The sequence below is a fragment of the Leptodactylus fuscus genome, chromosome 7 (genome assembly GCF_031893055.1).
Source record: "Leptodactylus fuscus isolate aLepFus1 chromosome 7, aLepFus1.hap2, whole genome shotgun sequence".
In the NCBI taxonomy this organism is placed as follows: domain Eukaryota; kingdom Metazoa; phylum Chordata; class Amphibia; order Anura; family Leptodactylidae; genus Leptodactylus; species Leptodactylus fuscus.
The window spans coordinates 45,482,943-45,509,526 of NC_134271.1; the positions used below are offsets into that span (position 1 = coordinate 45,482,943).

The 26,584-nt window shown below is 42.8% G+C and overlaps 1 protein-coding gene across 1 annotated transcript in view; it reads right to left on the minus strand.

The window, feature by feature from the left end:
• ADCY7 (adenylate cyclase 7) overlaps nucleotides 1–26,584 on the minus strand; it is a 68,863-nt gene that overhangs the window by 12,977 nt on the left and 29,302 nt on the right. The window contains exons 4-14 of the mRNA XM_075281860.1: nucleotides 16,683–16,832; nucleotides 13,780–13,925; nucleotides 13,582–13,693; nucleotides 9,755–9,882; nucleotides 9,056–9,214; nucleotides 8,641–8,773; nucleotides 6,767–6,955; nucleotides 4,326–4,369; nucleotides 3,135–3,215; nucleotides 1,313–1,385; nucleotides 786–883 (exon numbers count right to left, since the gene is read on the minus strand). Coding sequence (XP_075137961.1) covers nucleotides 786–883; nucleotides 1,313–1,385; nucleotides 3,135–3,215; nucleotides 4,326–4,369; nucleotides 6,767–6,955; nucleotides 8,641–8,773; nucleotides 9,056–9,214; nucleotides 9,755–9,882; nucleotides 13,582–13,693; nucleotides 13,780–13,925; nucleotides 16,683–16,832 — 1,313 coding nt within the window. The remainder of the gene's footprint in view (nucleotides 1–785; nucleotides 884–1,312; nucleotides 1,386–3,134; nucleotides 3,216–4,325; nucleotides 4,370–6,766; nucleotides 6,956–8,640; nucleotides 8,774–9,055; nucleotides 9,215–9,754; nucleotides 9,883–13,581; nucleotides 13,694–13,779; nucleotides 13,926–16,682; nucleotides 16,833–26,584) is intronic.

Consider the following 26,584-nt stretch of genomic DNA (forward strand, 5'->3'; position numbering starts at 1 on the left):
TATAGCTTGGAAGAGTAGAACCAAAGGGAGGCAAGCACTGTACTGTATGTGCCCATGTGCAGGAGTCCTAAACGTGGCATTGTCTAAGGGTGTCCCCTCTGCCACCGACAAACTTGGCTCGATATAAGATTTCTTCCTGCTTCTCAAGTAAAAAAAAAAAGCCCAACATTGGCAGAAGAAAATATTACAACTAAAAAAGGCAATACAACTAGATGCCCTGATAAAGACTTAAAATTATGTGGGAGAGGGGGAAGCAATTCCTGTAGGTAAGTACCTTACCAGTCAATGCTGGTCTAATCCTGCGGGTGCGAGGTGCTTATCTTAAAGATTTTCCCTCACTATTTGAAGTCTGTATCAAATTCTATCTTCTATTATTATAAACTCTGAAGTCTGTATCAGTATGTCTATATCTGATTGTTACAAACGTTGACGTCTTTATCGGTACATGTATGTTATATTGTTATAAATGCTGCTGACCATGATGTAGGGGATAGTCTTTGTCCATCCTATATCCTTGCTTTTATTACTGAGGTTACAGTACAACTTGTAGTGTATTCTATTGAGCATGCATAAGTAATAGAACCTCATTACAATGCACAAACCTATACACTCTGAATACCAGGGAGGGCTATTGCAAGCAAATAATTGTGATATTTTCATGACCCTTCGTTTTTTTAATAACAATCCTTTAGAAAGGAAATGTATATTTAGTTTACTTATTGCCACTCGTATTGATGGCCAAAGCTCCTTAGCTATACATCAGTGATAACCCTGAGGGTACTGACCTCGGCATAACCAAAATTTGAACTATGAATATGCAGAGAAACACAAGACTGGCACACAGGAAGTAATTTCGGATCTTTGGAATTCTTATGGTGCGATACTAAAAAATAAAGAAAACATTAACACCGAAAACTTCACATGTTCATGATTCAAACAGAACGTAGAAGGATGCAAAGTAACACTAAGCACATAAACCATGATCTGCCCACCCATCTAATCAGACAAGGAGGCCAAACAAGGGCATATCTGTAGTTGTGCATGTGCATTGGCACATCTAATGGACACAGTGGGACTGATCTACGGAATTGGTATTCTACTCAGCAATGCAAATAGCCTTGCTGTGCCCAATGTGGTGGCACAATTTATGACTCTCGATGTTCGTTTGACTAGAACTGGGGCTTTTACTGTACATCAGAAAACTGTAGGGTAAAAATAAACATCATGGGGCAGATTTATGAAACTGTCTAGAGTACGAAAATTGTGTCATTGTTCTTGCTGCAAAGTAAAGATATTTAACATTGTTCCCTACCTCTCTTTCCAGACCTTCAGCAGTGAAAAACAGTAGGAATGCATAAAAGTCATCAGATCTCCCAAACCAGGGCCTGAAAGAAAAAGTGACACATCCAGATATGAAGTAGAATGCTCTGCTGTCTGTACTCCCTGAAATAATCAATCTGACAAGTCTAATACATCTCATTAGCTATTTTTTCAGAAAGGCTTGAGGCCTATGCATGATGGGATAGATAGATAGATAGATAGATAGATAGATAGATAGATAGATAGATAGATAGACTAAGAAATACATCTGCCTGCCACCAGAATATAAATGAAACTAATATGTTACATATATTTCTCCAGCAGATCTATAGGTTTGTGTGTGTCATTTTAATGAGGCTGTTAGTCATGCATACCCAGTAGAATACAGTACAACTTCTGTATTCTGTATCCGCAGTAAAACACCTCACTAGAATTACACAGCCCAGTCATATTAATGTGACCACCGCCTACTTTTGACGTCAACGTTAAATAACCAATCACAGAAGGCATGTGTCATCAGCCATCTGGGTGCACTTATCATTGTGGAAGGCATGATGGAACAACACAAGTACGCATCTATCCTTGCGGACCATGTTCACCCCTACATGCGAATTGTTTTTCCTCAGGATGATGGCATCTACCAACAGGACAATGTGACGTGTCATAAAGCTCGCAGTGTACGTGCGTGGTTCGAGGAGCACCAGGATGAGTTTACCGTACTCCCTTGGCCAGCAAATTCCCTGGACTTGAACCCCATCGAGAATCTGTTGGATCAACTCGATCAGGTTGTTTGTCCCATGAATGATCAACCGCGTAACCTAACGCAGCTGGCCACAGCACTGGAGTTGGCATGCCTCAACATCCCAGTGACCATCATCACAACATCCCCTCTCTTCCTGCACGTCTCGCAGAGGTCCGCTGTGCCATAGGTGGTTATTCTGGATTCTGACAGGTGGTCACATTAATGTGACTGGACTGTGTATATAAAATCATATGCACAGAACTATACTATTTGACCACAAGGGGGTGCTATTACAGGCAGATAACTAATATTTCTGCAAGGATACCTTGTTTCAGTAACAATGCTTTTTAAGGTACCTCTAAAATGGGTATTGATTTTATTTATTGCCATTTGTTTTCACAGTCCAACCCCTTTAAAGGAGCAATAAATACAGAAAATGTAATCTCTTGCTTTCCTTTCACCCCATTGTGTCTTATTAAAATTAAAACACAGAAATATACAAGATCTTCTCAGGATGTCTCAGGAGCACAATCCTATCCTGTTTGGCTGTAAGACTGGCTATTCACCTGTAACAGAAACCGGGCAGTCTTAAAACTGTTGGGGGTCCCAATGACTATATATCCTAAACAGGTGAAGGCTGATGTTACCTAAACTTTTATTTCATAACTTAATAGTGCAGGTGATGATACTAAACTCAGTAGCATATCGGATTAAAGAAATATTTTCTGAAACATTGTTTAGCTCCATACTTCAGCAGTCTAAGGTCTAAGCTACTGAAGTCTATGGAGACCAGGAGACACAGCTGTAGTCTGAATCTGACAATCTCCTCACAAAGCTGTATTATGAAGTGAAATATTACCATCTCTATGCAGAGATTAGATCCCGACTTATCTATGAGCTCTCTGCCTGTTCTTTCTCCTCACTCTCTTCTCTCTCCATATACTTTAATGTATATGTATAAGTCTGTATACAGACTCATACATTTACAGTGAGGGGAGTGGAGAGGGAAGTGATATGTTTAGGTACACATTAAACTTTTTCTTTTTTTTATGAAAAAAAAAAAGGAACTTACTTAACTGAACTAAGCCCATCGATTGTGTTCAGCATTCTGTCATGAAGTTCTTCTTCCTGGTTCCGTTTTTGTGAAACAGTCCTAAGTTAAGAACAACTGAACATTACTATATAAATACAAAGTTGTTTGTATCTTCTCGCGATAAAGCTTAGGGCATGGCTAAATCCAGTGGCATAACTAGTAATGGTGGGGCCCCAAGGCGAATATTTAACAAGGGTCCCGCCCCTTCCCAGCCCCCCTGACACCCCCCTCCCCCGCACAAACCGCATTCCTGCACACATTATTATGCCCCAAAGTGTCCCCTGCACAAAATTATTATGCCCCATTGTAGCCCCTACACACATTATTATGCCCCATAGGGGCCCTTCACACAGTATTATGCCCCATTGTGGACCACCCATGAACAATTATTATGCTCTGGGGTCTTTTCAAGAGACAGTTCGGAGACCCAGGGGAGGATACAATATTACTTACCTCTCCCTGGCTCTGGTGCACTCCCCTCAGATCTCTCCAATTTTGGTCCAGATGTTACCTGAACCAGGCCGGCATTGCCCTGGGCCAAGTGACGTCTGTGATGTCACCAAACAGACCCACAGCCTGCCTGAACACAGGAGAGGTAAGTATAATGATTGCACCAATTTCCACTCCTGATCACAGCCACCTCCGCAGAAGGGGAAGCGCAGGCGGCTGTGAGCGGGAGCAAGGATTGGTAAGTAAATAGGGCCTGTTACCTGCTGGGATTATTCCAGCAAGTAACGGGCTATTTATTTTAAAAAAAAACACACACTTCCACACATCAGGGGCACTGAGGTACCGCTACATCTTTCTATCTTTAATAAATATACTGTATCTACCGTGTATATCAACCATTTCTTTTCCCTTGACAGTTTTGGGGGTAAATTGGTGAAAGTGTCCTGGTGGATATAATACAATTATGGTAATTAATACACTCTGTAGTTTGTATTAATATGGGCATTTAATATGTTGCCTACTTCCCTAACCCCATAAGAAACTGATTACCCAAATGTCTTAAACTTATATAGTTTACTGGAATAAAATGATGTATTAAGCTTATTTCACACATTCTTATAGTGTAGCTAAAAGATTAGAAATAAGAATATTATGTTCTTGTCAGAAATTAATTTTTCCATTCAATTCCTTTTAAAGAAAAAAAGTAGGGATTTTCCATACCTCTCTGTGTTAACTTGGCGACCCATACTTTGCAGAGCAAATTCCTACAAAAGCAAATATTACATGAGTTACAGGAGCAAACAAGAGCTAAATCTATTTCCAATAATCCTGTTATGATAAGGAATAACCTATACCCATTCAACAAGACTACACTTTGGAGCTCCTTCCCCTTCTGCAGGTAGTTCATGCAGATGTCCAGGGTACATTATTCTCATCATACCATCCAATAACTGTGGGAGTCGGCAGACTGCCTGTAAGTGTTAGTATTGGTTATTACGTTCACCAAACTTATCCTTAGATTCTGGCAATTGTTGACTACTTTGCCTACTGACTAACACTGCATCTCTGAGTGGTTACTGCTAGTATCCCTTACAGTCTAGGGTAGTGAAGGTGTCAACGTCAAGCGTCCTAAGAGTATTGGGTAGTGAAGAGATCCCTGGTGTTCTAGGGTAGGGTATTAGCATTTTTGGTGATATAAATTATTTAAAGTCGAAGGCACATGTCTGCAGCTGCTAACAATAAGCTCACCACAATGGGGTTGATGTAAAAACACTGGTCTTCATAATGCCTTATCAGAGTTTGTGCCTAATGTATGACACACCTTGTCATACATGACTTGTATCCTCTGGGGGCTGTACACCTACCTAGAAATCTACACTAGATCCTTGCTGATGTAAATGATGATTGATGTCCCCACCCCGACCATGCATCATTTGATATTGCATAAAAATTTTGACTTGTATGCCGGTTATCTGGTACACAATCCATGATAGATCAACCACTATATCCTCTGTCTTCTTGTAGCCCCTGCACTGATCACAAAGATCAGTATAAGGAAGGGGAGAGAGTGAAACCACAATAACCAGAATCCTAGTCAGAAACCCCCCAAAAATCCAGTAAACATACTTGAGCAAAGTAAGGTTTGTACATTAGTCAGCAGGCAGTGAGTGGGTTTCAGTGTACAGTCACATGCTTTGGCCCCCATTTACAGTCAAACACGTCCATGTTGTGGGCTGGAATTTCCAGAAAATTCTTATGAGCTGCATAGTTTGCCGGTAATTTCACAGCTTTGCCCACAAAAAAATGGTTAACAATCCTTATAATGGTAAAACTGTATCCCCAGCTATTTACAATCTGCATTATTCCTGAATCCTGCCTACCACATGTAGGTGTAGTATCAGCCATGTGCAGCCACCACAACCTAAGTCGCAGACATTCACGAGCTCAGTTATACAGTTCCGTACCAGGAAGAGTTAACCATTGGTTTGCTGCAGCAGAGTATATAAAGCAAAAGAACACAATTACAAGTGACTGTCACCAGGGTGAAGCTTATTAGAATAGGGTCAGGTGAGGTTTCAGCATGGCTTCCTCAAAGAAGAGGGGAAGGAAGCCAGGCATATTATAGTAGTGTTGAATGTCGTCATTTGGAGAAACTGAGCAATTCAATTTTTACAATGAATTTGACATGAGTCCTCAATGTGGCATCAGTATCAGATAATCTTATCAAAATAAACTGTAAAAGATAATCCAGCCTCCGGATAACTGTAAAGAGTCAGGAAATGGAGGGGGCTGATCATCCCATGACTTCTCTACAACACTATAATGTGTTTTCTTGTTAAAAATAATAATCCAATAGTTTTTTTTAACAATTCATGAGTCACATTCTTATATTCACATAACATTTTGCATACTTTGGTTGAACTTGTTGGACATACATAGATACCTCCAATAACACTACTGTCACCACACCACCATCTGAACAGTCTCTACTCTAACCTCCTGTCTCTAACCCCCTTCCCTCATAGATTGTAAGCCCTTGTGGGCAGGGCCCTCTACCCCACTGTGCCAGTCGGTCATTGTTAGTATTATATTTGTTTGTAAATTTTGTGTACCGTACGTAAACGCTCAAATGTAAAGCACCATGGAATTAATGGTGCTATATAAATAAGTAAAAAAAAAATTAATTAAATAATAATAATAATAATAATAATAATAATAATAAATAAACAATAATAAGATCAGTATCAATAACCAGTAGGTTCCATGTCCTACAGTGTAAACTATCACTTAACACTCCTTACAATGTCTTATCCACATAACTACATCCTGTGAAATAAGAACTCGCCGCGGTGTAATTTTTTTGTCATGTGACCAGTTATCAGACTCTTCCACTGACACCTCAGATCATGTGTGAACAGGAAGTTAGTTTCTCTATTCCTCACATTGAGTTTCTCATAGGAATGAATCGATGACCTGACTTCGTGTCCACACATGATATAACTTGCCAGTCACCTGACAAAATGTCACCGCTGGTAGTTCTGTAACTTATTTGTAAAGCAATGCTGGTAAGAAGTTACATGTGATTTACAATTCAGGAGACCTGATCTGCCATTATTCACAAAATGCTTCTAAACAGAACAATATTGTACATCTTCACTAACCCGTTTCGGCTTTCCATTTGTAACTGGTGTCGCAGTGGCTGAAGGCTCATTTGAGTCAAGATGAGAGAAAGGTCTTGCTGCCCCCCATGATTCCAGGTATCTTGTCATCCTGACAGATGGTCGAACCTTGAGACCATCATTTACTCGAGTCCTAGATATGTGGTGGTTCTGGATGTGCCGTTCTTTTGACTACAAATAATATAAAAACAGTATTTGTTTGCATTAAACATACTCCTCTAATCCACAATGAAAGTCACGTGTGATGTGGATTTCCACCATTCAATGCCACAGTGATTTTAGGCTACTATCTATACTTTATATCTTTAATTTATTCTATCTAAAGTTGGCCATACAGTTTAAATAGCTGTTGGCTGAACCCATCCACTCACATGTAAGCTCAATTCGGCTGAGTGGTGCCTGTACTGAACTGGAAGAGGAGACTCATCTGGCTGTGACTTCTCTCTATCAGAACAAATGTATTGAGCAGATGAATTCCAACAGTCTGATCCTTTTTCTCTGACATCTGCTATTGAAAAACAGTCGGCAGGCGCCCATCTATATTACATGTGAACCTACTAAATTGGTTTGGTCAATACACATCTACGACTAGGTTCACACCTAGGGCCGGATTCCATTCAGGGATTCTGTTCCCAAATGCACTTGAAAAATGCAAACATCTGCCTGGTAATGTGCTGTGCACATGTGTGCTCATCACATGACTAGGGTTGAGCCGATCTTGACTTTTCAGGATCGATTTTGAAATCCGATTTCCGATCATTTTTCATTTGAACCCGATCTTGATCCCAATGCAAGTCAATGGGATTTTTTTTACTAATCGGAGATCGGATTTTAAAAACAATCCTATTCACTATACAGCATGGAATCTAACAAATGAACGCTTTAATTGTTAGAATCCACGCTGTGTAGTGATTTTTTTAAATCACTAAGTAGCCAGAGGATTTTTTTTTTTAATCCTCTGGCTACTTAGTCCCCCCTGGTGTCCACTTACCTACAGAGATGGCTGGTCCAGTGACCGGTGTTCCCGTTCTTCTTCGCCTCACTGCCCCCACCTCTCAGGTTAGGAGAGTGTGGGCATGGTACTGGGAGGGGAGAAGTCACGTCTCCCTGCCCTGTACCCACCCACACTTCCCTAAGCCACAAGCCCCGTTTTCTTCCTAGCTCATTAACACTAACCTGGGAGGCGAGGGCAGCGAGGCGAAGAAGAACGAGATCACCGGGTACCGGACCAGCCATCTCTGCAGGTCAGTAGCTACTAGCTAGTCGTCCATTAGAATGAATGGACACAGCCGGCACACAGGGGGTTAAGGCCGTGTGTCGGCTGCTTCCATTCATTCCTATGGAACCGCAGTGGAGCCTTCACACTGAGTATACACTCCGCTCAGAATGAGCGGAGCATATACTCAGTGTGAAGGCTAACATTGTTAGCTTTTCCCACAATGCTTGGCCACTAGCAAGGCCACTAGAGGTAAAAAATGACACATTTTTTTACCTCTATCAGGTTAAATTATCCCTATGGACACATTTAGTGGGTACATTGGGAACTGTCCTCACACACACTAAATGTAAAACACAAATGCCATATAGACCTAGTCTATTGGTACAGGTATAACAGATGAGAAATTTCACAAAGTGATCTGTGGCAAAGATGCTATGACAATGCCACAACAAAGTCAATGAACTCTTCATACTATTACCAATGTTTAAACATAGAGACTGCATGGCGGTGATTTTATGTATCTGTTTGCACTGAGTATGGATGGACACAATTAGAATGGGTGTCCTCATACTTCTGTCCATACAATGAATTTGCAATGCTATAAAAAGTTCATTTCCTCCGCAAACATCACACTCACTCTTGGATCAATGACAAGGTAGGTTTTAATGTTCATTTCTTTCAGGTAAGGGTCTCGGAGTTCTCCATGTCCATCCTCCACACTGTAGGCTCCATTCAGGTGCCTCAATGTTGCTTCTGTGATGTGAACTCGGCTAAGTAATGTAAAAATAGGAAAAGAAAAAAAACATCAACCATTTTATGTAGGAAAAAAAAAAAATCTGTAAAATGGCAAAAAAACAGCACAACATTGATTTCCCATTCTATTAACGGATAGCTTATATAGAAATTAGGGACAGCACCCCCACTGATTTTTAGTATGTACCGGCTTCAACACCAGCTGTATTAGCTATATATCAAGGCTACCAGACACCAACTGAGGTTGTTTTGGCAACTGAATATAAAATCTCGTCAGATGTTGCGCAGCTCTGACTTACCCTGGTACTCCTGCAGATTCCATGCGATTGGCTAATGACACATCATGTGACCAAACGTCAAACTGCCATTTTCGCAGCCCAATAACCCCACACAGCACATTGCCAGAGTGCACTCCAACCCGCATATTGATATCAGCTCCGGTGGCTTCTCTCACCTGTCTTAAGAAATAGGATATTAAAATAATTATATTCCGAACTTGTGATAAATGACTTTATGTGCTTAAAGGAAGTATTCAGGGGTGAATTCACTGCTTAGGGCACACACTGTGAAGGTTCCCTCACACTGTAGCCCAAACACTGGCATGGAACATCAGAGATTGGGCAACCAGTAAAACTAGACCACCCCTCTAAGTTTCTGTATTCTCCTGGCTGCCTTCCTAATAAACTGGCCCAGTATGTGAAATGGTTCAGCTATAATCTATAGGAATACCTAGCAAGGGTTTAATTTCTGGTCAGCGATGCCACAGGAGAAAATGCATCACACAGTACCCATTAAGATCAATGGGCTGTCCATGACATGTGATGGCTCCGCACAATAGACGTGTGCTTTATACTAGGATTACTATTAGTTCCCCTATTGAAGCCATTACTAATAGATAAGGGTTTCAATAAAGGAACCCATCTTATAGCCGAGTATTTGAGAGTTTGATCTGTAAACCAGAAGACCCTTTTATTTCCAAATATACATACGGTACTTACTTTATTGCTTCACACATATCCAGCCCCATTTTGACACAGTTCTTTGCATTGTTGGGTAAAGATACCGGCAGACCAGAGACGCAGTAATAGCAATCCCCCAAAATCTTAATCCTCATGCATTCGTTTTCCTGGGTAAACAAATAATTCTTAGCAATTTTGGAACCTATAACATATTTTAACTGCACTAAATGAAAAAAACCTAGAGGGGTTGGGCAGGATTAGAAAATCATGGCAGCTTTCTTCCAGAAACAGCGCCTCACCTGACCGTACATTATATACGTTATTGCAGCCAGAACTGTGGAGTCAGGCAAAAAAAGTTAGTGACCAGCTTCAAAATAAAATGGTTCATTATTTTTAATTATATAATACAATTTATAAAATTGTATAATCCTTGTTTGCTACATATTTACTTTTCATTCACTAGCTTTTCAATGACTTAGAGGGTATTCATTCTGTCTGTCTGACTATGGCTGTCAGCCATTTATGGAGGAATCGGACTGTGGTAAAATAGAAGATACGGACACCACAGCCCCGATTGCACCATTAAAGGGGTGGAGCTAAAGTGCAACGCCACATACAACTTAGCCTATGTTCACATCTGCGCTGGAGTCTCTAAAGTGAGGAAAAACTTGTACACAGAGGACTTTATCCTCCACTGGTTCCAGTTTCAAACTGACAGACAACCTGAAGACCCCATTATAATGAATGGGGTCTGTCGGACTTTTTGTGTAACGACATTTAAAGTTTGCCTCATTCATGTTAGGTTTACATTAGGCACTATTTCTGAAAGAAAGTAGCCATGTTTAAATAATCTTATGAAACAACAAACAGCAAATTAAGAAGAAAAGTAAAATTTCAATATCTTATTGGGGTATATTCCTACCAGTAAATCTGAACTATTACCATGCTAAGGGAACAAGCTGCATGGAGCGGATAACCGTGCTTAATGAAAATGTTGATATGTAAGCATGTAGATGTCTGCATGACAAGATAAAATGCTGATGATACCCATCTATATACCTCATCCCGTGACATCACCCCTGCAATACTACAGAACACCAGTGACTGTCTCTCTGCTGCCTCTAACATCATGTCGTCTCTATCTGAAATTGAAACTTTCAAAAAAACTGAACTTCCGGTGTTCCCTCCATCCACTAACCAACCTAACCCTGATATCTCCGTCATCTTACTATTAGACTGAAGCAGGAGCCCCGCTGTCTGGGGGTTGTATGTAACTCAAATCTCACCTGTACCCCATATATTCAGACACTTACACACTCGTCACCTGCAATTTGTCATTTTCTCACTTTCTCACTATGGAAACATCAAAACCCCTCATTGTTGCTCTGATTCTCTCTTCTTCACTATTGCAATTCTCTTATAACTGGTCTTCCTCTTCCTAAACTCTCCCTCTACAATTTGTCCTGAATGAAGCCGCCACACTCATCTTTCTGCCAAACCAGTACACAGACGCATCTACCTTGTGCCAGTCAATGTTATGGTTGCCCATCCATCACAGAATACAATAGAAAATTATCACACTCACCCATAAATCCATCGATAGTGTTGCGCCTCCCTACATCTCCTTCCTTGTCACTGTCTATTGCTTTAGCCATCCTCTCTGTTCTACCAATGACCTTAGGCTTGTTATCAAAACATCCCACCCCCATCTCTAAGACTTTTCTCGAACTTCACTAGTGCTCTGGAACGGTTTATCCTGGGCAATCCGATCAAACACCAACTACAGCAGCTTTTAAACTTCCCCCAGAATCTCATCTGTTTGGTTAGGCTTATTACATGACCTGATCACCGTATAGTGCAGGGGTCAGTAACCTTCGGCACTCCAGCTTCTGTGAAACTACAACCCCCAACATGCTCCATTCACTTCCATGGGAGTTCCAAGAACAGCAGAGCAAGTATGCATGCTGGGAGTTGTAGTTTGACAACAGCTGGAGTGCTGAAGATTGCCTACCCCTGGTGTAGTATGTGGAGGTGTAGAACAAAAACACCATTTATCCTTCCTCCTCTGTTCCTCAGATCCTGTCCCCTCCATCTCTGCAATCCTTGCACTTAGTATGTTTATTCACAGATACCGACTGGTGACGGGCTCATACGGCTTCAGTTACACAACCTTTTTTATTTAAAGATGGCTGGACCATTGTAGCAAACGAGTCCTGTGACCTCCTGTGTCCCCCTACCTCCTCACAGAATGTAAGCTCTAGCAAGCAGGGCCCTCATGCCTATTGTTTGAAATGTTTATTTGTCACATTGTAATATCTCATATTGTCTTTCCATGTGTCCTCTGATTTGTAAAGTGCTACAGAATATGTTGGCGCTATATAGTTATTATTATAAAATGTAACAGAAAATAAGGTATGAAGGCAGCATCCTGCTAGACCCCAACCAATAATTCCAAGAATGTCTTAAGACAGAACATACCATCACATACAATTATTATGAAAACCTACTGTGATTGACTGATGCAATATCTTAAATTATGGTCAAACTACGGGAATACCATAGTTATGCTCTAAGTAAGCCATGAAAAGTACTTTACAGAAGGTAAACAATGGGTTTTTAGACCCAAAGCCAGGGGTTTTTTAAAATAGCAACAAACCAATAAAAAGGCACTTTAAAGGGTATTTAAACATCAAAAAGACAGGAAATGTAAAGGTATCCTGACAACATTCATAAGGTTTGGTGACATAATAGGGTATTATTCGTGACGTTTTTTTATCACCAGTGTTCAAGGTTTCAAGAGCAGTAATAAAGTTTATCCTGCTCTCATATAGATGTGAGGGAGTGGAAGGGGTAACCTCCTTAGACAGCAACCCTAGTTGGGACCTGTAACGGTCACACACAGAGTCTCTGTCCCATCTTGGTCAAGATCTTATTAGGAACAGTGGGGTTTTTTACAATTTTTTTTTTTTTAGATGTGATGTGGAGACGCAATTGTGCAAATAGTTTTGCCATTCTTTGAAGGAACCCCAAGGATAACCCAACCATGTTGGGCTATGCTAAGCCAAAGGCAGAGGGCACAACTTGAAGCCCTTAGGCCCCGATACAAAATCTGTAATGGGGCCCCATTCCTACAGTGTTCCTTTTAGAATAGGTATATTTTATGTGGCAGAGGGACTTTTGAGGTTCCCCGGAGTTCAGGGCTGGTAGGAACTGCTACTGCTGCATTCCCATTAGCTAAATCCTTGGAAGTCAGAAATAAATAAAAAAAAAAAAAAAAAAAGTTTAATTTGCCTTAGTGTGGGTATTTTTTATTTATTATAAAGTTATCTGTATCTCCAAGCACTTGACACACATCCACATAAGCTACTGGCTACCCCTCTTGTTCGCAAAGGCAACACTCCCTGCCACGTTCATGGACTAGGCCTCAGACTTCTTGTGACCCAGTAGCTTCTCCCTGGGATTATGCACACATCCAACCTGACCAGACTCCTTGTACAAGGCGCAGGGCCACAGGTTAAACAGAAAGCATCTGCTACTACATAACCTAACAACAAACATTCTGCCCTGTCCAGGGTAGTATGACAGTCATGCCCTCATATGTTACACTTGCAAAGGGCAACACAATGCAAATCAATTGCATTACCAACAACTACAAGGCATATCCAGAAGAGAGCACAAACAAATGCAACATGGAATTAACACAGTTGCTAAAGGGAGGGAAATCTGTCTTGGGCAAGCACTCTATGGATGGCCATTTATGCGTCTTCACATAGGGTTGCATACTAACAAGTCTGACCATTCACCTTCTTACATACAAACCATTAAAATCTGCATTGTTGTGAACTCCCCATATTCTAGATTCTTACCTTAGCTATCTGATCAAACTTTCCAAACAGCTCATTCAGCATGACCACAAGTTCTTTTGGGGAACAGTCACTGGCCAGTCGAGTAAAGCCCACAATATCAGCATACAGAATACTGCAGGGGTGAAGGAAAGTTAAATCAGTGAGAAGACCACACATAGCACAAGAACTACAAGCATCAGACCTAGCAGTTCCACTCACCTGACATTTTGGTGCCGCTTTACGTATAAGCTATGGAAGTTTTTGTCTGGTTGGCGATTGTCGTTTGTTTCCTTTAGTCTGTCTTGAATGGCCAACTTCATCTCCATTGAAATATAGACAGGCAGTACGGACAACAGAAGGCTCTCCTAGTAAGGGTGCCAGGTATGGGAATTACATTGAGTAATGTTCAATTTACATGAAATACTGAGAAAGAATGGGAAAGGAAGCGAAAGAGGAAGAGGGAGTGGAGAAGATAAAAGAAGAATGAGAAAGAAAATTAGAAAAGGATAGAATAGAGCAATTTCTACTGGACACAAAGAATAAGTGCACACTGTGCTCATTTATTCACCTACCCATACACATTAGTGGATTATGAGGTTTTCACGATTTGATAACTAATCTGCCAATGTGTATAGGGGCAACCCATCTGTCTCTATAGAACAGATGTTTGATCAAGTACTGGGAGCAAATATTTGTAGGAACGCTCATTCACAACCATTGACCCCATTAATGTGCTGGCAGTTTCGAGTACAGAATATTGGAGACTATCAATATCAAGGGGTTCCAATCAGATGTTTCAGGGGCCCAAGGCACTCATGCAAGCACAGCAGCGGCTTTAATGTTTACCTCTCTACACCTACCTGAACATAGTGTACAACAGTGCAAGGGTTTGATATTGTTGATCTATCCTAAACACAGGCCTAATTCTGTTCCTGAAAAATCCTTTTAAATAACTACAGGTCAAATACTTGTTCACCCAACATTTACACTCAGTGGCTAAAAGTCATGGGAAAGCATGTCCCAGTGTCGGATATGACATTCGAACAGTGTGACGCAATGCGGCCTATGGCGCTAGTGTCGCCAGGATATCTGAGCTGTCTGATGCAGACAGGTGTCTCGTGAACATGGCAGAAAGTCGCAAGTTAAGTGACTTTGAACGTGGGATGATAATCAGTGCAAGACACATGGGGTACAGTATTTTGGAGATTACCCGGGAATTTGAGTTTCTAAGGTCAACAGTGTCTCGGGTGGACCTGCCATATCGCAGAGACAATATTGGCAGCTGAGTCAGCCGGCGTACCAGCCGATCACGAGTGTTCAATGAATGTGTGTCATGTCACCTCTGCAGAGTCGTACGGGGCTCTCATCGGTCTACTGTGGGTCAAATTGCCGCCGATTTGAATGTGGGGCTCCAGGATCCCATTTCCACCAGGACTGTACACCGAGAACTGCACCGCATAGGCTTCAACAGTTGACGCCTGACCCGTGTCCCTTTGCTGACGCCGCAACACAGAGCTCGAAGACTGGCATGAGCCCACCACCATCGTCATTGGACCATAGAACAGTGGCAGCAAATGGCATGGTCTGATGAATCATGGTTCCAGTTGTACACAGCCGATGGGCGTGTGAGAGTTTGGCGTATGTCCCATGAAGCCATGGATCCATGCCAACAGGGACGTGACCAGGCGGGAGGAGGCTCCGTCATGGTCTGGGCCATGTTCACATGGTCGCAATTGGGCCCCATTGTCCGGGTGCAGGAATCAATGACCAGTGCTCGATACGTGCAACTTGGGCAGACCATCTGCACCCCTTTCAGGTGTTGGAATTCCCTGATGGGGATGCTGTGTACCAACAGGATAATGCAACAGGTCATCGCTTGGCGGAACGTGACTGGCTTAATGAACACACCAATGACCCTCGATTGGCCTGCCCGCTTGCCCGACCTCAACCCCATAGAGCATTTATTGGATGTTGTGGATACCAGTGTCCTCTCCATGGACCCAGTGCCAACTACACAGGACCAATTGTGGGCTGCAGTGCAGACTTTGTGGATCAATATCCCTCTAGAACTCTACCAACACCTCGTGGAGGCCATGCCTCCTCGCCTTGCTGCAGTTATCAGGGCTCGCAGAGAGGCGACCCGCTATTAATGGTGCATACGGTACCTTCCCATGACTATTAGCCACTCAGTGTATATCTCCACCATATATATGCACACTTCGCCCAGGCCATAAAGCAAGTGTCTGGCAGCAACTTATTTCCCAAGAGAACAAAGGATTGGACAAGCTAAAATTCAACATGCACAATCCACTTTTTCGTGCATATTGGCGTCTTCAGAGCACTGAAAAGTAAGTGAAGTTAAAAAAAAAAAAGTGCTTGTTCCATATCTTGTATGTTTGTTTCTTGTGATTACATAGCCCACATTAGTCCATTTTAACATTTATATTCATCTTTATATGAAAGCCTTCCGAAAATAAAAAAAAAGGTCAGTAAAAATGTGAAAGTTTTTGTTTGTTAGTTTTTTTTAAATAGTTTAGCCAGGTAAAGTTATATAAATCGACAAACAAAAACAGGAATTACAGCTGTTTGACCAACCCATGGATCAAAGTGCAAAAACTAATCACTTAGGATAGAGTGTAATTATGAATTGATTAAAAAAAACCAAATTAATTATTAACCTCTTCCTGCCATCAAAATTTTCCATTGTTGGAGTTTAATTTTAGGTTTTAATTTTTTTATTTTTTTTTTACTACTCAGTAACATTCCACGACAGCAGAGTCCTGCCCAGGCCCTGACAACAAATTGCCCACCTGTTCCACCACACCCCGAACCTTGGCACCAGGGAGACAGCAAACCATTCGGTTGAGACAGACCTGACGACAATTTATTCTATCCACCTTCCCCTATAACCCCTAACTCCCTTGCCCTAGATACACTAACATCCCCCCTCCGAAAGACTGTCCTCCCAACTGTTAGGAATAGCAGTATCCGCCAGGGACACCATTTCTGATACTGATATCCTCACATCATCACCCAACTTGGGAATTCCACAAAACTGTAAGAAAAACAAGTTCACAGACATACATATACCTGTATATTACATTTCAGTAACAGTTCCTCACCTGCTGCCTCTTCTGCATTTCCAGTTTCATCTTCACCCGAATACATTTCACGGTGTAGCTGTACAAGTCCCTGGAGGCATCCTGCATATGGTATTTGTGAAATGCTCCCATCAGATTCCCACATAGGAATATAATGGCATTTGCAATAAGCTGTAAGATATAAAGACATCATCTGTTACTAAGGTAAATCTACTAACTGCAAAGAGATGATTTTTGTTCAATGTAAAAAAAAAAAAAATACTTGTGAAATTACCATAGGGAAAAAAGTAAAGTAGAGGTTTGCACCAGTCTATAGTTAGCATATGGTCCCAGAGCCCAATTCATCTGTCCACCTATGTGCCCCCTGTGGTTAGCATGGTTATCGTTTACTGCTTGGGTACTGGCTTTGAATCCCACAAAAGGCACCATATACAAGGAAATCATATGTTCTCTCTCTATGCGTTTTCATCATTCTATCTGGTTTGATTCTCATAGGGAAGATGACTAACTAAGAAGCTGTCCTTAGTTTGCGTATGTGAGAGATGGAAATCTGTGCAGTGGTATTAAATAGCCCCTGAGTCTTATTTAATGTTCTCCTTCACTAGGACAGTATGGGATGTCACACTAATAGTCCTTGGAATAGGTCATTAAAGATAATCGGGGGCCCAATCAGCTGAATGGGATTAAGCTGCTATCAGGCCATGTGACTGATGATAATTTGACATCAGAAGGCCAACCACTTCAAACTAATGATCTGCGGGGATCGCGCGTTCCAAACCCCAACGTTTTCTATTTGCCTATCCTAAGGACCCCTGAGGTATATCTTTTGTGACTTGTCTGTCCTCAGAACGCACACCATTAACAACAACGTACTAAAATCAACTCTAAGTGGCAAATTTGTCAAAGGCTTTGCCAAAATCCAGGAAAGCAGCCATGGTACTACCATTGTCCATCACTCCTATGAAAAATTGTCAAAGAAATCAATAAAATTAGTTTGACATGATCTAACCTAATCAACGCAATGCAGCCAGAGCAGGGTCATACCATGAGATGTGCGAAAACAACTCCCCACTACATGCCAAACCTGCATCTAGGTACAACTACACTTCGGCCTAAAGCTCCTGTAAGGCAGGGCGATTTAGCAGGAAATTATCAGGAATGAGCAGCCTGTCCAATAGTGCCGAGCGTTGCTTGTTCATTAGGTTATTGTTTGCTTTTATCAGGACAAAAAAAAAAAGTTTTTTCTTGCAAAATGTAATGTGTAAACTTTACACCTTGCAAGGAAGATATCAATCAGCACATTACAGTGCAACGCAATAACACAGCAGTGTGGCACATGAGTACAACATAGCTCCAACTCAATAGACTAACCTATGCTGGGTAGGGAGATTATACATGGCGATCTACAGTCACCTACCTAAGGTTGACAACAGGAAACGTTGGCCTTCACCACTCAGGACTTCAAGCGTCAGATGTACCATATGTGCAAACTGCGTAGCTACACAGGAGCCCAGTGGTAAAGTGGCCCACTATTAGCTCATCCTGGAGAACAGATTTGCATATTTTTCCCATAATCCCCCAATGGAGCAGAAATGGCTTGCAAGTCTCAATACGCCTGTGAAGGTGCACACTCTACCTAATGAGTGTTATTATCCCCTGATCTTCATCTATAGTCTCTCACTCTGCCAAACTAGTATCCCTACGCTGCGCTGAAGAGAACCAACAGATCGAAACAGTGCTGTCGGCAGCTGGGAATCTGTTTCTTTTGGAATAGAAATATTAGTTTGGCAATAATCCCCGAGTTATGGTATTAGGCTTATTAAAGTCATGCATGATGTTAAGGGGGCTGCCCCTAGAGGGCAGCAAACAGAGGCACTGTTCTCCTAATTACATCCTGGAGAACAGATTTGCATATTTTTCCCATAATCCCCCAGTGGAGCAGAAATGGCTTGTAAGTCTCCATTCGCCTGTGAAGGTGCACACTCTCCCTAAGGAGTGTTATTATTCCCTGATATTAACTCAAGAAGCAGTTCTATATGGAGTTGCATATAAGGGACTGAGCCTTACACATTTCCTAACTCACAATTACTTGTGGATTGTAAGAGAGATCTATGAGCTGTATGATCATCTTCTAATCTATCATAAGAGGTGCTCATGTACCATTCTTGTATAGAGAACTCAGCTGTCTATGGCTGCCCAATGATTTTAACCTACAAGAAAGTCAAAACACTATGTAGGGGCAGGTATGAGGTCTCCTGTAGCTACTTTTTAGTCCCATTCCAGCCCTGTGTAGTTTTACAGGGCAAAGCCAAAGACAGTTTAACAATCTGCATGAATAATTTATAAATGACGATTATATTTGCTTATTAAAAGTCTAACATGCTGACTCTGCCCTATCACCTTATTTGCAAATGACATATATAAATCACTTCAAAGCAAACACTAGAAAACTAATGGGTTTCATTAGTAAAATACTGGAAGTCTGAAATTCATTTTGTTCACGCGACATTCCACACATAGGAAGAACCAAGCTGGCAGAATTAGGACATAGAGTCGCAACAGAGCAAGCAAAGAAAGTTTGTGAAGGTTGTAAATATATGAATCACAAAAACATTGTTATCCTTAAAACTAAATGCAGTATAACTATTTATGTTTCAAACTGAATATGATATTATGTGACAAGATGATGCCAGCACTATCTGGATATAGCTAGAATATGCCTTTTTGTCCCAGGTTGAAACTAAAATTATATGCCCCTCCTGGCATCTTGAAATCTATTGTCTTTGGAGATAGTAGTACTCCCCCAGCTGACTTGAGCAGTCTCCATTTGGTTGGAGACAATGGGCATCTCTAAGTGGAAAAACCAGTTAGGCTGTTGTGGAGCATGAACAGATAACATTCAATTAATAATAATAATACATTTTATTTATATAGCGCCAACATATTCCGCAGCACTGTACAATTTATAGGGTTCAGATACAGACATACATAACAAAGAACGTCATTTCACACAATGGGACTGAGGGCCCTGCTCAAAAGAGCTTACAATCTATGAGGTAGAGGGGGTGACACAAGAGGTAGCAGGGGCTGCATTGCTTATACAGTGTTCAGACAATTTTGTAATAGAGGTTACAGTCATTACACAAACATAAAACTTTATGAGCTGTCACAAGTCGTGTCCTGTAACGTGCAGATGGTGCCTGGACATATAGAGTTAGCCTGAAGCGGCATATCATATCATGTGGGGAAATGTGGGAGCGGGGACAGAGGAGGGTTCATTTTAGGGATTCTAATTACAGTACGAAAGGGTTTACTTTAGAAATTGTGATAGACTTGTCTGAAAAGATGCGTCTTTAGTTTGCGTTTGAAACTGTAGAAGTTGGGAGTTAATCTTATTGTCCGGGGTAGAGCATTCCAGAGAAGTGGTGCAGCTCGGGAGAAGTCTTGTATACGAGCGTGGGAGGTTCTGATAATAGAGGATGTAAGTGTTAGATCATTGAGTGAGCGGAGAACACGGGTTGGGCGGTAGACAGAGATGAGGAAAGAAATGTAGGGAGGTGCAGCATTATGGAGAGCCTTGTGGAGGAGGGGGATAACTTTATATTTTATTCTATAATGAATAGGCAGCCAATGTAGTGACTGGCACAGACCAGAGGCATCGCTGTAGCGTCTAGCCTGATAGATGAGCCTGGACGCTGCATTCAGAATAGATTGTAGAGGGGAGAGTTTAGTGAGGGGAAGACCGATTAGTAAGGAGTTACAGCAGTCAAGGCGAGAATGAATCAGAGACAATAAGTGTCTTTAGTGTATCTCTGGTAAGGAAAGGACGTATTCTGGAGATGTTTTTGAGGTTGTATCTGACATGAACGTGCGAGTGATTCAATATGAGGGGTGAAGGAAAGGTCTGCGTCAAATATGACCCCGAGGCAGCGGGCATGCTGCCTAGGAGTTATAGTAAGGCCTGAGACTGCAATGGATATATCAGGGACAGATCTGTTAGATGGTGGAAACAGTAGTAGTTCAGTCTTAGAGAGATTTAGTTTCAGATAGAGCGAGGACATGATATTAGAGACAGCAGAGAGACAGTCACTGGTGTTCTGTATGAGTGCAGGGGTGATGTCACGGGAAGATGTGTATAATTGGGTGTCATCAGAATAAAGATGGTACCGGAAGCCAAATCTGGCGATGGTTTGTCCAATGGGGGCTGTGTAGAGAGAAAAGAGCAGGGGGCCGAGGACCGAGCCCTGAGGAACCCCAACAGCAAGGGAAAGAGGGGAGGAAACAGAGCCTGCGAATGATACACTGAAAGTGCGGTCTGAGAGATAAGAGGAGAACCAGGAGAGCGCAGTGTCATTGAGGCCGACTGAGCGGAGCATAGTGAGGAGAAGTTGATGGTCAACAGTGTCAAAAGCTGCAGAGAGGTCCAGAAGAATAAGAAGAGAGAAGTCACCATTGGATTTAGCCTTTAGTAGATCATTAGAGACTAATTCAATTAACCCAAAGCACTCACACATCTAGTGGCTGGGAGTGGATGGAGTTCAGAGCTAAATCAAAGCTGTATACTAGGCTATATGTATATACTGTGGGTTATGGTTTTTTGACATTGTATCAGACATCATGACAAGATGGCCTCTATACTGTGCTCAGGTGTGGGCCTAAACATGTGGACACAGGGAGATTATACAGGGTTTCCCATGAGAGCATGGGAGGACTTGCCACACCCACAGGAACTACATCACAGAATCACATGACAAGAAGTCACTCCCACAGGAAATGACATCGGATAAGCCACACGGCAAGAAGCTACATCACTTCCTGGAGGTAGTGCCCTGGAGCTGATGTCACAGGAGGCGGATACCTCGACCAACCAATCAGAGCTTGCTGTTTGTTTACTTCCTTTATGTGGCTATAAAAACTTTGATGCATAATAAAGCTCTCTCTCTTTGTGTGCACTGCTCAGACTAAGAGAGATTTTTCTGCCAAACATTTCGTGTGGTATGAAATTTCATTGAGAGCACTTAGTCTTTGAATTTGGCCAGCAATAGTTACTCACAAGTTAGCTGCTGAACAGGTGACCAAAAAAGACCCCGTTTCTCACAAGTTCTCTGATGGTGTTCGGTGTAAACAGCTTTCTTTTACCCCATACCCAGTACATCAAATGCCATTAAAGCTAAGGAGGGCACTTGGTCTAGACTTATGTGAACAAAACTTCACATCTACAGACATGCTCAGCAGTGCAGAAAATCAGAGCTTTTATGTTTCATGCACATTAGGTTTTACGTGCCCTAAGGGTAAAGCCAAGCCTGGAAACAACTCTGGCTCTTGTTAGTAGACCCAGTGTGACACACTTGAAAGGTGAAACCATCAATGAATACCAAGTGGTAGGAGGCAGTGGGGACATTTGTTGAGCTTGAGTTCAGCCCTGGGGCACTTGTGACCTCATTTACATAAAAGATAATAAAACCCATTTTCACTGCACTCCTACCTATGGCCACAAAGGTATAAAACGGATGAGTAGCTACAAGGCAATTGACAGAAAGGCGAGTAAATTCACAGGTTCACCTGCTGATTCCCTAATATTCACAGGGAACAAGCTGCCCATAAACAACCAGTAAACACAGAACCAAATAAAGTCGCATAAAAATTACAAAAATTTATTAAATACTCCAAAAAGTAAAAAACATACAAGACAATGGAGGACAACAGAGAAGGATCCACCTAGATGTTTGGCGGACAAATACCGCAACCCTCCCACAAATGGCCGACTGGAAGTAACTAGAGTTGAGCGAGTACTGTTCGGATCAGCCGATCCGAATAGCACGCACGCATTGAAATGAATGGAAGCACCTGGTGCTTCCGGTTTGACGGCAGCCGGCCGCTTAACCCGCCGTGTGCATTGATTTCAATGCGTGCGTGCTGTTCGGATCGGCTGATCCGAACAGTACTCGCTCAACTCTAGAAGTAACCCTTTAAATGAAAACTATAGAGAGAGACCCCAACAAATGTAGGTAACAAAGATATGTCCATATATACACTGTCTTTTGCAAAATGGTATCCTATATCCACAATATAGTGTAATGGCTGGTCCAGATTATAAATAGTGTTTGCCAAGGCATTATGTAAAGACCAAAAAGATCAAACAAAGATAACACTGATAAGTGTATCTACAACAAAGGAACCAGTCATAATCAATAACAATACATACCAAATGACATGGTGACAGTGTAATGCTATGCAAAGGAGAACTCCCAGGGTGCCACTCGTGGGACAAGAGAAGAGTGCCTATTTATTTATGTGCCTGTTTATTTTTTGGAGTATTTAATAAATTTTTGTAATTTTTATGCAACTTTATTTGGTTCTATGTTTTTTGTTTATGTATTGATATTGGTTCTCAGAACCATTGAGCAAAGAGTATCTTGGGTACAAGTTCTTTGGTGTCTCATAAACAACCAGTAGTCAGACTTACAGTCATACCCCTAGAGGCAAAGCTCCTGTAGCTTACTAACAGGATGCAGATAAGGACTGCGGGTACATAGTCAAAAACAGACACTTTCTGAGAATCCCTGGAATTATGAAGATTTTTTTTGGATTTACAGTGAGGACTGTCAGAGCTCAGCTGATTCCAGCTTAATCTGCTAAAGCCGCACCATAATTGGTTGGATAGTGTGGAAAGGTGGTAGGAGTCAAAGAGAAGTGAGGGATGAAAAAGGGAACGAGACCTGCCATGACTATTGGCATCTTGGTTGAAAAATAATACTCATGAGGACTGTGAAAATGCATGTAAGGGTGCATTCACCCTACTGATACGCTGACTGATTCTGATCGTTAAAACACGTTCAGAATCAGCGCGTATAAAGCAGATCCCATTCATTTCAATGGGAGCCAGCATACGAGCGCTCCCCAATGAAATGAATGGGCTGCTTTTTTCTCTACGCACACTCCCATTGAAGTGAATGGGAAGCGCTCGCGTGTACGGCTCGGACTGAGCCGAGCACCGGGCCCCTTCACACGGCGAGCCGTACACGCAAACGCTTCCCAGCGCTCGCATGCCGACTCCCATTGAAATGAATGGGATCTGCATTATACACGCCGATTCTGAACGTGTTTTAACGTTCAGAATCAGTCACCGTATCCGTAGTGTGAATGCACCCTAAAGGGGTATTCTGGTAATTTAATGTTATAACTATCCACAAATAGGGGACAACTACTAGATTGGTGGGAGCCTGACCACTGAGACCCTACTAAACACAAGAATGGTGGGTACCTTGTACTGGTCGCATATGCCCATCTCCTCCATTCCTGTGGAATTTAAGTGTGCAGACTAGAATTAGGCCAGAATTGGACCAGAAAGGAACAGAAGGTAACAATCACCAACTACTGCAAACTGATCACTTGTCTAACAGAAATGCTTCTCACCTTAATCACTGTTGTTCTCCCAATCCTTGTAAAAACAACTTTTCCACCCCAAACCAGCCTTGTCAGTAAAGAAATCCTCATCTCTCCCTCTCTCCTACCCCACCATATAACTTTCTCTGCACAGCTACTCACAAACCTGCAGGCTTTCCGCCCCAGACACATACAACCCCCTCGGACCCTCTCCTACCTACACCTCTCCCTGCTCCATCTTACTTCAGTTGACATATCTCCTAATCCTGGACCTCCCCAGCAATTCCCCACAGTCAGCCTTTTCCCCATACCTGGCGTTAGCACACAGAACCCCCGAAATCTCAAACCTATCTCACTCACTCCTACCCCTCCCCTGTCCTCTCTGCTGTACTATGGAATGCCCCCTCCGTATGTAATAAACTTGCCTACATCCACGACCTTTTCATTCTCAATAAATTTACATTTCTCGGTCTCACAGAAACATGGCTGACACCCTCAGACATAGCCTCCCCGGCTGTCCTCTCCTATGGAGGTCTGCAATTCTCACATACTCCCCGCCCCAACAATAAACCTGGTGTAGGTGTCCTCCTGTCAGACAAGTTCTCATTCGCCCCTATCCAAGCGCTACCTGCCCTCGCCCCCCCCCTCCTCCTTTGAAGTGCACTCTGTTCGTATCTACTCACCCTCCAACCTACAACTGGCCATCATATATCAACCGCCGGGACCCACCGCTGCTTTCATCTACCACTTCACCACCTGGCTCATACACTACCTACGCACAGACACCCCCACCATCATCATGGGGGATTTCAACTTCCCCATTAACACAGACCACCCCCCTGCTTCCAGCCTCCTGTCCCTCACCGCCTCCTTTGGTCTCGCCCAATGGTCTTCCTCGGCCACCCACATAATGGGGCACACGCTAGACCTCATATTCACCTGCCTCTGCTCCATATGCAGCCTCTCTCACTCTCCATCCGTGCTCTCTGACCACAACCTGCTGACATACTCTCCCCAACCTCTAAACCAACACGCCCCCGCAGGAACCTCAAGTGCCTTGACACCTGCATGCTCTCAGACTCTCTCCTACCACTCGCTGACATATCCTCACTCTAGGACACAGATGCTGCCTTCTACAATACCACCATCACCTCAGCCCTTGATTCTGTGGCCCCCTACACAAACACCAGAGCCCGACTGATCAATAGACAACCCTGGCACACTGACCTGACTAAAAAACTGAGACGTGCTTCACGGGTTGCAGAACGCCTCTGGAAGAAAAGCCACTCTAAGGAAGACTTCCTCAGTTACAAAGAGGCGGTTCTCACATTTAAGAATGCACTCACCTCTGCAAAGCAGGTCTACTTCACCACACTCATATCTGCACTCTCTCGCAACCCCAAACAGCTATTCTCCACCTTCAACTCCCTCCTCCGTCCTCCTGCCCCCCCCTCCGACATCACTTATCTCAGCTGACGACTTTGCCTCTTACTTCAAAACTACAATTGACACCATCAGAGACAGTCTCACCCTACACCCCCGACAACCCCTCTACCCAACTACTTGTTGCTCCTCATCCCTGACCTGTTTCCCCACTATCACTGATGAAAAACTCTCCTCCCTAATCTCCAAATCCCACCTCACCTCCTGCGAGCTTGACCCAATCCAGTCACATCTCATCCCCAAGCTCAGTGAAGTCATTACTCCGGCCCTAACTCATCTCTTCAACCTATCCCTAGCCAATGGATCCTTCCCCTCAGCCTTCAAACATGCCACTGTCACTCCTATACTTAAGAAACCGTCCCTCAACCCATCCTCTCCAGCCAACTATCGTCCCAGCTCACTGCTCCAGTTCGCCTCAAAACTTCTTGAGCAACACGTCCACTCCGAACTCTCCTCCTATCTCTCGTCCAACCTGCACTTTGACAGACTTCAGTCAGGCTTCAGACCCAGGCACTCCACTGAAACTGCCCTAACAAAAGTCACTAATGACCTTCTAACCGCCAAAGCCAAGCACCATTACTCTGTCCTCCTCCTCCTTGACCTCTCCTCTGTCTTTGACACAGTCGACCACTCCCGCCTGTTAGAAATTCTCTCATCCCTTGGCATCTCAGACCTGGCCCTTTCCTGGATCTCCCCATACTTCACATTCAGCGTCTCCCACTCACACACCACCTCCTCACCGCGCCCACTCTCTGTAGGTGTCCCCCAAGGCTCCGTCCTAGGACCCCTCCTGTTCTCCATCTACACCCTTGGCCTGGGCCAACTCATAGAATCTCATGGTTTTCAATACCATTGCTATGCCAATGAAACCCAAATATACATCTCTGGACCAGACATTACCTCCCTGCTGGCCAGAGTTCCAGATTGCTTAGCGGCCGTAGCCTCCTTCCACTCCTCTTCCACTTTCTCAAACTGACCATGGAGAAAACTGAGTTCATCATTTTCACCCCACCCCGTATGGCCCCTCCACCTGACCCATCTATCAAAGTTAACGGAACCCCACTTTCCCCTGTCCCACAGGCACAATGTCTTGG